The sequence below is a fragment of the Acipenser ruthenus genome, chromosome 28 (genome assembly GCF_902713425.1).
Source record: "Acipenser ruthenus chromosome 28, fAciRut3.2 maternal haplotype, whole genome shotgun sequence".
In the NCBI taxonomy this organism is placed as follows: domain Eukaryota; kingdom Metazoa; phylum Chordata; class Actinopteri; order Acipenseriformes; family Acipenseridae; genus Acipenser; species Acipenser ruthenus.
In genome coordinates, this window is record NC_081216.1 from 5,969,653 (window position 1) to 5,983,016 (window position 13,364).

General features: G+C 44.3%; 1 protein-coding gene across 2 annotated transcripts in view; it reads left to right on the forward strand.

The window, feature by feature from the left end:
• Nucleotides 1–8,630: 8,630 nt before the first annotated feature.
• psmd11b (proteasome 26S subunit, non-ATPase 11b) overlaps nucleotides 8,631–13,364 on the forward strand; it is a 47,490-nt gene continuing 42,756 nt past the window's right edge. The window contains exons 1-2 of one of the 2 annotated variants that reach the window (XM_059002739.1): nucleotides 8,631–8,833; nucleotides 13,235–13,336. In XM_059002739.1, the coding sequence (XP_058858722.1) occupies nucleotides 8,743–8,833; nucleotides 13,235–13,336 (193 nt within the window). In that variant the 5' untranslated portion in view covers nucleotides 8,631–8,742. The remainder of the gene's footprint in view (nucleotides 8,834–13,234; nucleotides 13,337–13,364) is intronic. The other variant, XM_034057853.3, reaches the window with a different exon arrangement.

Sequence of the window (13,364 nt, forward strand, 5' to 3'; positions counted from 1 at the left end):
TGCTGGTGGAGGTGGGAGGGGCAAGCAGTCCTCCCACGACAATGAAGACGGGACCAGCAGGTATTCACCCTCTGCTGGTGGAGGAGGCAGAGGCAGCTCCTGCTGCTCTGTTCCTGCCGGTGGAGGTAGAGGCAGCTCCTGCTGCTCTGCTCCTGTCGGTGGCGGAGGCAGAGGCAGCTCATGCTGCTCTCCTAGTGGCGGAAGCGGTGGAGGTGGGAGCAGCGTGTAGTCTCCTGGCGACGGAGGTGGAAGCAGCGTGTAGTCTCCCCCTCTTGCAGGGGACTGGTGCTGCTCTTCCTCTCTTGCAGGGGACTGGGGCAGCTGTGCTTCACTTGCAGGGGACTGGTGCGGTTCTCCCTCTGTCTCGGAAGGGGAAACCAGCAGGCATTCTTCCTCTGCTGGTGGTGATGGTGGAGGCAGAGGCAGCTCCGGCTCCTCTCCTAGTGATGGTGACGGTGGGGGAAGTGATACCAGCAGGCATTTACCCTCTGCTGGTGGAAGTGGGGACAGCAGGCATTCTCCCTCTGCTAGTGGAAGTGGGGACAGCAGGCATTCTTGCTCTGCTGGTGAAGGTGGGAACAGCTGCCTCTCTTTGGATTCCCGCGGTCCCCCGGTCTGGGCGCTGGCGCTGGCGGTCCCCCGGTCTGGGCGCTGGACGCTCGCGGTCCCCCTGTCTGGGCGCTGGACGCTCGCGGTCCCCCCGTCTGGGCGCTGGACGCTCACGGTCCCCCCGTCTGGGCGCTAGTTCCTCCTCTTCATACTGCGTGGGGCATATGGCTGATGTGTGCCCATAAGCCCCACAGCCAGGGCATAACTCTGCTGCGAGGTTCTTTAAAAAAACCTCCCAGCCATCATCCCCGACCTCCTCCTGCTGTTCTGCTGTTGCTGCGGTTGCTGTTGCAGCTTTCCTTTCCCCCTTCTTTTCTTACTCCTCCTCCCTACCTGGGCTGGTTCCTCCTCCTCCTTCTCTTGGAATGGGCAGATCGCCACTGTGTGTCCATAGACCCCACAGGCAAGGCACCAGCCTTGTTCCTCGAGGCCCCAGAGGAGGTCCTCCAGGTCCCGGCAGCCTTCTCTCCAGCCTCCCATTTCCTTATTTTTTTCCCCCCAAAAAACAATATTTCTAATCCTTTGTATTTTTTTTGTTTTTTTTTCCCACAAAAGGACACCTCAACACAAAAAATGCACTTTCCCTGGTCTGACACTAGGGGTCGCTGTCATCCCGTTCCTGACACCATATGTCACACGGCTGGCTGAGTGATACCGTCAGATCCAGGAAATGAATACATAGAGAGACAGTGGTGATGAGTGAAACTGAGTCGCGGCAGCGCTCAATGTTTAATAAACAAATAAATAAACAGTTGAACAAAACACAGGACACGGCACTTGAGGCCAAAATAAATAGACAAACAAAATGGACTAACACTTAGCAAACGGTGCACGGACAGACACAAACACGGTGAGTTTAAACACTTATTATTTACGTTATTTTACTTTCCTTTCTCCTCTCCACACCTGTTCTCCACTCACCGAACACACAACCCAGAGTGAGTAAAACGTGCATCTATATACACTGTTGTGCCGGGATTCAATTACTAATTAATTATTCACTTGAATCCCAGCACGTGAATTAATTATGTGCAACCTCGTGCTCACATATTAAATACTTTAAATGCATGTGAAGTGATGTGCAATCCTCGTGCTTAAGTACAATTATACATTTTAAATAACTCGTGCTGCACACACCCATTTATATCCCGTGCAGCTATATCTATACACCAACATTAACACACGCAACATACAACACAGAAAAGCACACAGGGGCGGGGCACATTGCCACAAGGGGAAACTAGATTTTTGCCATTGTGTTATCGTTTCTGTCCGACTGAAGCCTAGGACACACATGACCGGCATGGCACCGCTAGCGGGAAGTGGCAAAATGCTGCATATCGTTCACCTTTTATTTCAATTAGAGTGAACACATATTGACGAAAAAATGATGTTGCGGAAAAGTGTCGCAGCGGCAGAATTTTAGAACAGCAAAATATCGCCGCAAAGGGGAGGAGTGGTGCTTTGCCGTCGGCAAGGTTGGGCACAAAGCACCCGACCAACCCCCTCCATGGCTGGAGGTGGAACTGCTGGTCCCGAAGAAGGGAAGGAGTGGTGGTGCCAAGAAGGCAAAGAAGCAGAGTCCAGCGCCTGAGTGGGAGGAGCCCGAACGTCCTGCGCCTGAGTGGGAGGAGCCTGAACGTCCTGCGCCAGAGTGGGAGGAGCCCGAACATCCTGCGCCAGAGTGGGAGGAGCCCGAACGTCCACAGCCCAAGAGGGGGGAGTCGGTGTGTCCACAGCCCAAGAGGGGGGAGTCGGTGCATCCACAGCCCAAGAGGGGGGAGTCGGTGCGTCCACAGCCCAAGAGGGGAGAGTCGGTGCGTCCACAGCCCAAGAGGGGGGAGTCGGTGCGTCCACAGCCCAAGAGAGGGGAGTCGGTGCGTCCACAGCCCAAGAGGAGGGAGTCGGTGTGTCCACAGCCCAAGAGAGGGAAGCTCAAGAGTGGATGCTGGGATGGCTACCTTCGCCTGGTCGAGGCCTCAAGTTGGTGCCCTTCCTGCGGGAAGGGGGCCACTCCGTCGTCAACTGCCCCCTGGAGAGGAGGAGGAGGGATGACTGGCAGCTGGGAAGCATACCTCAGCGCACTTGAGGCCGTGAACTGTTGCACTGCCTGTGAGGAGTGGGGTCACTTCGTGGTCAACTGCCCCATTCTCCAGGAAGAGGAGGAGAAGGAGAAGCACCGGTTCCCTGCAACAGGAGGAGACTACATGCTGTCCCCACCTCCATCGCTTCCACCAGCAGGAGCAGAGCAGCAGGAGCTGCCTCTGTCTCCAACACCTCCACCGCTAGGAGCAGAGCAACAAGAGCTGCCTCTGTCTCCACCGCCAGGAGCACAGCAGCAGGAGCTGCCTCTGTCTCCACAGCCAGGAGCAGAGCAGCAGGAGCTGCCTCTGTCTCCACCGCCATGGGAGGACTGCTTGCAGCTCCCACCTCCACCAGCAGAGGGTGAATACCTGCTAGTTCCGTCTCAACCGTCGTGGGAGAACAGCTTACCGCTCCCACCTCCACCAGCAGAGGGTGAATACCTGCTGGTTCTATCTCCACCTCCACCAGCAGAGGGTGAATACCTGCTGGTTCCACTTCCACTGCCATGGGAAGGACTGCTCCTGCCCTGCCTCGCACCGCCCAAGGATGCCTGCCTCGCACCGCCCAAGGATGCTTACCATGCATCACCTGGGGCTGCCTGCTGCTCTGCATCGCCTGGGGAGCCACCAGTTACAGGGTACGAGGGAGAAGTGGAGCTCCCGCTGCCGCCTCCATGGCCAGGAGTTCCCCTCCCAAGTTTGCCTCCCAAGGGTCCGCTGCTGCTGCTGTCGCCTCCCGAGGGTCCGCTGCTGCTGCCGTCGCCTCCTGAGGGTCTGCTGCTGCAGTCGCCTCCCTAGGGTCCTGCTTCACCTGGGGTCGTTGAGGGTCCTGCTTCGCCTGGGGTTGCCGGGGGCTCTGCTTCACCTGGGGTCGCTACCAGTCCTGCCATGCGGCAGGAAATACTGTGGCTGGAGCCCAATGAAGGGGAGCTGCCGGCCACGAAGAAGGGGGGGAGGTCAGGAGACCAGCTCCCCCCGCAGCAATTTCGCTGGGGGTTTTAGAATATAGGGTTGGTTGTGCAGAATTACGTCACTGCTATTGTTGCTGGGGTTAGTAGTGCCCGGGCACTGAAAATATGACATTTTGTAACTTAGTAAAAGGGGGGTGAAATGTAATAAACAGACTCATAGTGAATAGAAAATGGGGTTGGTTGTGCCAGATTTACGTCACTGCTATTTTACCAGCATATGACACGTTAAAAGCAATGCTGTCGTGCTTCTCTAAAGTAATTTCAAATGTGAGTGCACAAGTTTCATGAGCACAATATCCATTTATTTAAAAAAAAAAATGTTTTTTTTTTAAATGTTTTTTTTACAGATGTACTGAAACAATGTTTTTTTTTAAAGCAATGACACAGTAAGGATTGGAATCTTTCATTTTATTTGCAAATGTGCTTTTTCCATGAATATTTCTGGAAAAATCTCCCACATTTTAACTCAAGAAGCCGAGACCAATCTGCCATTGATAAATGGAATGTAGCTGATGGCAGAACTGAACATGTAAAATCACCAAATGTTGCCTTTTATGATCAAATATAATGTAAAGTATCTTGACTAAAAACATTTTCTTCAGTTGAAGAATCCTCCACAGATTCCACAGTATATTGTTCACATGTTGGTGTCATGTTGTGTATTATTATTTATTTCTTAGCAGACGCCCTTATCCAGGGCCACTTACAATCGTTACAAGATATCACATTATACATTATTTCACATTATACAGATATCACATTATACAGATATCACATTATACAGATATCACATTATACAGATATCACATTATACAGATATCACATTATACAGATATCACATTATACAGATATCACATTATACAGATATCACATTATACAGATATCACATTATACAGATATCACATTATACATTATTTCACATTATACAGATATCACATTATTTTACATACAATTACCCATTTATACACAGTTGGGTTTTTAACTGGAGCAATCTAAGTACCTTGCTCAAGGGTACAACAGCAGTGTCCCCCACTGGGGATTGAACCCACAACCCTCCGGTCAAGAGTCCAGAGCCCTAACCACTACTCCACACTGCTGCCCTGTATCCACATTTAAATTTGTTTCACTTATGTTTTTAAAGAAATCAAGTGGAATACACAGATTGTCTCTGTCTGTTCATTGTGTAAATGAAGAACATACATTAACAGTTTTATTTAGTAGTGTTACAGGGTAGTCTGTTTTTTTAACCTGTAAATGTAAAACCTTTTTGTACTGGTAGTACCTTTAGCTGGCATGTGTCTGAGTTACAGACAAAGCCCATGGAGTCAATATCTGCACCACTATGATTGGGAATGCCAACACATTCAAAATGGTACCATTCATGGCAGATATTGCAGGCTAACATAGGCCTTTTCCTTTTATTTGGCGATTTACAAATACAGAACGTTTTTGTTTTCTTAGAATAATGTTCTGTGACCCACTGTTGTTTACCATATTTAATATTTTCTATTAGTTTCCTTTTTACTCCCCCAAATGACTTGCTTGGTTCTTCACTATATTCTGTTGTACAATGTAATAGTGTCTCTGTGTTTGAATTTGTTAATCCTGTTTTAAATAATTAATTTGTTCTACCAGTTGGTGTATGTTGTTCCTGTTTTGTTTCCAAATATTATAAATAAGTAAATTACTTCTTTTGGCTGCATTGGGGCATGTGTGAGGCCAATTAAGTAACTCAGCAACCTCCCCCAAAAATTGAAATGTGTTTGTTTTTTTATTGCTTTGTTTAACATCATGAATGGCATTTGCAATTACTGTATAATCTAATGTATTTGCTTTTTTTTCCTTTATGTTTTTTGTGTTTGGTTGGGGTTGGACTTCCTCCTTTAAGTTTAGTGATATTTAGTGTAATATATAGTGTATTCATCACACCCGCAGTCCTACCTCCCTCCTTCCCTACACCTGTAGTCCTACCTCCCTCTTTCACCACACCTGTAGTCCTACCTCCCTCCTTCACCACACCTGTAGTCCCCCTCCTTCCTTCAGCACACCTGTAGTCCTACCTCCCTCCTTCACCACACCTGTAGTCCTACCTCCCTCCTTCACCACACCTGTAGTCCCCCTCCCTCCTTCACCACACCTGTAGTCCCCCTCCCTCCTTCACACCTGTAGTCCCCCTCCCTCCTTCACACCTGTAGTTCCCCTCCCTCCTTCACACCTGTAGTCCTACCTCCCTCCTTCACACCTGTAGTCCTACCTCCCTCCTTCACCACACCTGTAGTCCTACCTCCCTCCTTCACCACACCTGTAGTCCCCCTCCCTCCTTCACACCTGTAGTCCTACCTCCCTCCTTGACCACACCTGTAGTCCTACCTCCCTCCTTCACCACACCTGTAGTCCCCCTCCCTCCTTCACCACACCTGTAGTCCTACCTCCCTCCTTCACACCTGTAGTCCTCCCTCCCTCCTTCACCCCACCTGTAGTCCTACCTCCCTCTTTCACACCTGTAGTCCTACCTCCATCCTTCCCTACACCTGTAGTCCTACCTCCCTCCTTCACACCTGTAGTCCTACCTCCCTCCTTCCCTACACCTGTAGTCCTACCTCCCTCCCTCTCACCTGTAGTCCTATCTCCCTCCTTCACACCTGTAGTCCTACCTCCCTCCTTCACACCTGTAGTCCTACCTCCCTCCTTCACCACACCTGTAGTCTTACTTCCATGCTTCACATCTGTAGTCTTACCTCCCTCCTTCACCTGAGCTGTAGTCCTACCTACCTCCTTCTCCATCACCTCACCTGTAATCATCCCTGCTTCCTTATTAGACACCTCTTCTTTTCTAAGACATTTCACCCTTACCTCACCTTGCTGTCTCACTGACATCTCTGCGTTTTTAGGACCTTTCCTCACCCTCATCTCAATTGCACTCCGGTCTTGCTGCCTAACTGTTACTGCCTCACCGATACGTGACCTACTTAGCTTTAATGTTTTCCCCTTTCGCTTCCCTGCCTTCTCAGTAACAGCTCCTGACCCTAGCCTCTCACTCCAAACCACTCCATATGCCTTTGGGTAGCACAGCACCGAAGACTCATGGACGTGGTACACACTACCACCACTCAAGCCCTAAAATTAAATGACAGTTTTTTTTTTAATATAATACAATCCACATTAATGTAATTATTTATTTATTAGCAGACACCCTTATCCAGGGCAACTTACAATTGTTACAAGATATCACATTATTTTTACATACAATTACATTATTTTTTTACACATTATTTTTACATACAATTACCCATTTATACAGTTGGGTTTTTACTAGAGCAATCTAGGTAAAGTACTTTGCTCAAGGGTACAGCAGCAGTGTCCCCCACCTGGGATTGAACCCACGACCCTCTAGTCAAGGGTCCAGAGCCCTAACCACTACTCCACACTGCTGCCCATAATGCAGCTACACATTGAGGAAATGTAATTCAGATAATAGCACCAAACTGACGATCACTCAGATTGTTTTGCATTTTTTATTGTCTAATGCCAAAGAACATCAAATTAAAACAACACAAATTAAGTTTTAATACTTACAGAGTCATCTCCAAGAATAGCTCCTCCACTGCCTTCTTGGTAGTACCGTGCTTCACCTCTTCCCCCTGGAAAGGATCAGTGCTGCTGATTACTTATGGAGTGAGGTCAGGTTTCTTGCTCTGCAAACTTGTTGTTGCTGGTTTGGTCTCTTGTGCAGCAAACAGTTGCTGGTAAGCTGCACACCACATGGGCTGTGCAAGGAGAGACATGCCACAGTCATCACTGAGATGTACACCATCAGTACACCACAGATCTGAGCATGTGATGGGGAAGTGTTCGGATATTGAGAGGTATCGGACCTTCATTCGGGCTGCACAGCAATGGTATTCCTGACTTTACATTAGCAAATACTACTACTACAGGTGCATATTTTTCATTAAGATCCCCATGTAAGGTCATATAATGTCTTTCCAAATTGCTGCGTTTTCATATCGAGGCAGTTTTTTTGCACACCAAGCAAAATGTCCGTTAAAAGTACACACAGACATCAATAAATAAATAAATAAATAAATACGTTTATTTTCTCTTAAAGAAAAACTTTAAAACTTATATTTACCTTGAACTTCTGACATTTAACCTTCTGCTGAGGAAAAGAGTCCCTAACGTAATTAGAATTTAAAAACGGCTGCGCATACACGTAGCGAGAAAACATGGCTATATGTATATATTTATTAATTTACTTATGTAATTTGGGGGTCTTACTCCTTCTCATTTTAATTGATCTGGACATCTGTGTAGTATTGAGTCAGAACTTGTGGTTGGAGGCGGGGTCATTAAACTGGCAGGGAGTGATTGTAGATTAGAATGTTAAGGGGGAAAGCCTTATGTTATGAGAGATGTGACAAAAAGTAAATTATATAATTCAATCTCAACAAATAAACAAAAAAATCATCAAATAAACAAAAATACAATTAAAATCTCTTGTAAAGAATTTGTAATTTATAAACTTTTTTTTTTTTTTTAAGAGGCACGGAGCAAGGAGGAAAAGAGGCGGGACCCAACCAAGAATGGATGAGGAGGAGGAGTTGGATAATTTTGCGTTGTTTTCTCTCACTTTCTAATATTTATTATTATTATTACAGACATTGTTATTCTCGTTTCTGACCACTTTTTTAGTTTAATAATAACATTTCATTCATAAATTCAATAATTCATTTTTAAATAAAAATGTGTCTGTCTTAATTTCAAAAAAATAACCCATTTTCTAAGCGCAATAAGATGATAGACTTATGTTTTTATATAATGTTATGTGATAACATTTTAAAAATGTTTCTGAGCCCCTACATTTTCATATCAGAGAAGAATGCAGGGCTTTGCCATTGGTGCCGTCTTATTTGCGTCCTTGTTCTCTACGTGTTTATGACTGGCTAGTAGATCATCCACAGCCCCTCTCGCTGGTGACCCAAAATGACTCAATTTCCCGGCGCACACCGGGATGCATTTCCGGCCGCTGCCGGGTTTGTTGTGTAGAGTAGTCGGGTACTAGCCAGTGATTCGGTAAGATGGCGGCTGCGGAGGTGGTGGAGTTTCAGAGGGCTCAGTCTCTCCTCAGCACGGACCGCAACGCGTCTATCGATATTTTACACTCGATAGGTAAGGAGTCTGGGCATTATCTAAGCCCGGGGGTCTGGATCAGGTCCCCGGTAGACAGACTGGACGAGGAGGAGTAGATTCTGGGGAACAGGGAGACCAAAGCCGGCTTGCTTGCTGCTGACTCACTGTGAGTGTGAGAGCGATAGTATAGGCCAGACACTGGGGGCCTGAGTAAATAAGGGACCTTGCTCTAAATACAATACATTTTTCACAATAAAACCCGGTGATTAATAGCGAAGTTTGGATATTTTGCATATATTTTTTTCTGTAAATGTGTTTATTTTAGAACTCTGGTCTTTATTCAACAGACTCCCTGAGCTGTAATATGAACAACATAACGGGTATCTCCAAAAAAGCCTACTGATAACAAGGTATAAAATGAAAATTTAAGCGAACAAAAATAAAGATGAAACTAGATGTAAAATATTCTACGGTTATTGTACCTTGTATTTAGTTTTAGTTGAAAACGTGCCGTTTGTAAGACCCAGACTGAGTCATCATCTTGGTCAGATTTGTATAAGTTACTGTGTTTAGTGCAGTCTTGTTCAGGGGCCATGGTTATTTTGTTTACGGTCAGTCCAGTTATAAACGGTATTCGAACTCCTACTTTGTCAACTGTCGAAACTACTTTGTTTTGGAGTTTGCTAGAAACTTGTTTTTCATATTTCGTGGTATGGATGTACTGACTAACACATAACGATGACGTTTTTTTTATGTGATTTATCTTAAACTTGGTTTATTTCGGAAAATATGTTATATTCATTGTGGATATGACTTGACGTATCCCTTACCCCAATGCTATGGTGCCATCTAAAGAACTGCCGTTGCTGTGTTGCTATGTTCATTGGTGGCAATGCTAGTACATAAGAACGGATGCTGTGTGGTCCAGTGGTTAAAGAAAAGAGCTTGTAACCAGGAGGTCCCCGGTTCAAATCCCACCTCAGCCACTTACTTATTGTGTGACCCTGAGCAAGTCACTTAACCTCCTTGTGCTCCGTCTTTCGGGTGAGATGTAATTGTAAGTGACTCTGCAGCTGATGCATAGTTCACACACCCTAGTCTCTGTAAGTTGCCTTGGATAAAGGCCTCTGCTAAATAAACAAATAACAATAATAAAAAAAGTCTTGTTTGTTGTAAGCGTTCTTAATCATTTTAATTGAAATGCATGTCTATCAAGATAGATCTTAAGTTCTTTTTTTTTTTTTTAAACGACTTACCTAATTTAATTGATGAACAATTTTGTACTGTAATTCCATGTTATCATAATCCTGTTTTATTACAGCAGTAAAGTTAGAAGTGAACCTATGATGTTTGTCACTATTCTTTTTTTCAGAGCACTCCTTTAATTAAGCTTATCCATAATCTAGAACATTTTAATACATTTGACATAATTGATCTTGTTTTGCTCATTCAGTTATTACACCTGATTTATATTAATTGTGTTTATAAGGGCATGTCTGTTTAACTTAATCATGATGTCATCAAGATGCCACGGACACATGCCAAGCAAGTGTAGCAGGGCGCGAAATAACCGACAGCACCAGAAGTGTCCAAGCTGCTTGACACAATGCCTCTCAAATTTTAATCACATGCGTTCACTGGCATTGTCACTGTGTTTTTTTTTTCCCGTCTGTGAGCTCCATGCTAACGCAAACGTTTAAAAAGCAAGAAGGAAGAAGAGCTGTCAAAAGCGGTAGTGAAGTGTTTGACTTAATGTTAAGATAAGAAATGGGTTCACAACAATTCGTCCGCGACAATAATAATATTAATAATGGGAACTTACAGTTGTCAAGTACAGTACTGCAGAAAGGACGAGATTAGACAGAATGAAATTCTACTGTGACAGAATGGGCTTAAAATTGCAATACTTTAAAATACAATGGTGCAGTACACATTCCAACTCCTATCATGTCTTCAGTGTATATACATTGCTAATTTATATAGACATTTCAATGACCGTTGCTGTTTTGTAATTCAGTGTTATTCCCCCCAAAACACCAACGCTAAAAATGAATACATAGTAGGTAGATAATTATTAGTTTTGCTAAAATTCTTACACCAAAAAATAAACCAAGTAGGAGAGATAACATAATAGTGAACGAAACACAACCTTACGTAGTTCTGCTTTTTAACTAGTAAAACATTTGCTTTCACATAAGAGGTTAGAATGTGTATGCTTAAAAACAGCATACCTTTTTCCCCCTGAGTTGAGTGTCCAGTGTCCAGTAGGTCTGGGACAATGCATCGATGCATCGAATCATTGGAATAACCATCGATGATTTAAAAAAAAAAAAAAAAAAAAAAAAAAAAAGCGTTCATTAATAGGACCGTTTTTTATTAGGACCGGCAAAATGTAAATCTACACTCTTATTCCTTGCTTTTGGTTCCTTTTAAATAATAATAATAAAAAAAACTCCCCGCCCACTACGCAGCACGTACGTTTTCAGAGTAATAAGCGTGACAAAAAAAAAAAAACCTAGACGAAACTAGAGGTAGGCTACATTTCAGGATCAGATTTTGCTAATTAAATTGTCAATTTAATTTTAAGTAGTGCCATCAGACGGTTTTTTTTTTTACAAAAGAACAAAATGGAAAGGTAAAATGTGTTGTTTGTGGAGTTTTAATGAGCTTCTGTGGCATTACCACCAACCTGAGGGATCATTTAGTAAGACATCACCCAACAAAATACGACAGCGGGAACACAAGTAAAAAAACTAAAGGAAGCAACACCTTCAGTGACAGGTTATTTTTGATAAGAAAGTTGATCCAAAAAGCATCGGAGCAAAAGAAATAACAGGCCTGATAGTGGATGTTGTCACACAAGATATCAGACCTGTTCGTATAGTAGAGGGAGCTGCGTTTAAAAATCTGATTTCGAATCTTGCTTCGGGCTATGAAATACCCTGTTGAAAGACAATCTGCAGATTCAGTACTCTGGATCATGAATGTGCAAAGGAAAAGCTTAGACAGGATTTAAGTCAGGAGTGTCATTCAGTGGCCATCACTACCGATGTATGGACAAGCATGACAAGAAGCGTGTTTAGCAGTCACCTGCCATTACATTAAGCAAAACTGGGAACTCGGGTCAAAAGTATTAGCGACACAAATTACACGAGAGACACACAGCTGTGAATTTAGCAGAGGCGATCAATCAGATAAACACAGAGTTTGAAGTGGCTACAAAAGTAATAGCTTGTGTTCATGACAACGCAGCCAACGTGTGCACATTCTTATTGCCTGCATGCAATACTTTACACTTTTCTCTATTAAATGTCATTTGCTATGTGTCTGCCCAGTTCTGAATGCTGTCTAGATCATTTTGAATGACCTTTGCTGCTGCAATAGTGTTTGCCGCTCCTCCTATTTTTGTGTCGTCTGCAAATTTAACAAGTTTGCTTACTATAGCAGAATCTAAATCATTAATGTAGATTAGGAATAGCAGAGGACCTAATACTGATCCCTGTGGTACACCACTGGTTACCTCACTCCATTTTGAGGTTTTTCCTCTAATCAGTACTTTCTGTTTTCTACATGTTAACCACTCCTTAATCCATGTGCATGCATTTCCTTGAATCCCTACTGCGTTCAGTTTGAGAATTAATCTTTTATGCAAGACTTTGTCAAAAGCTTTCTGGAAATCTAAATAAACCATGTCATGTGCTTTGCAATTATCCATAGATCTCATGAACATCTATCCAAAAATATCCTGGGGTAATTTTTTGGAGCCCCCCCCCACATGGGTTATTTTGGCCTAAACTTGGTAGAAATACAAATTTCAGAGGGGGTTAATGACCAGTGGGGGGGACTTGAAACCTACATTTGTAAGAGTGGTCCCTAAGGTTCTTACAGCAATACTAATATTTTAGGGACTACATCCCTTTGAGGGTAAAGGGTTGGGCTGAACTTAGAATAAAACTTGTCACTTACCCCTCTTCTGGCAACTTGCCAAAAGTGAGTTAGGTGCTCCTGGTATTTCTCATGACAGCCCTATTCATTACGAGTCGAACAAGGTGCTACACATGATGGTAACGTCTAAGTTGAGCCCAGGGTGATTTCTCTGGTCAGGGTCACTTTTCCACTTTAGGTTGACCTTTGCCAGGTCACAGCTTGAAGGGGAAATAAAAAAAAATAATAATAATAATTTAGCATTTCAAAACTCAGCGAAAACCCCCAGGTGAATTTTTCTAGGAAAATGAGACGGTCAGGCAACAAAATGCCCTTTTTATGTTTGAGTTGGTGTGGAATGACCTCATGGTAACTGGAGTTTATATTTGACCACTCTTGAAATGAGACACAGAATGGTTAAAGATGGGTGAAAATGGTTTGAAAATATGCCTGTTCATTTCTGCAGTTCAATGTAATTGTGAGTGTGTCACTAACCGTGCCCTCTTCCCCCTGCAGTGAAGCGAGATATCCAGGAGAACGATGAGGAGGCTGTGCGGGTCAAAGAGCAGAGCATCCTGGAGCTGGGGTCACTCCTGGCCAAGACTGGGCAGGCTGCAGGTGAGTGATGCCTACCACACAACTGCCA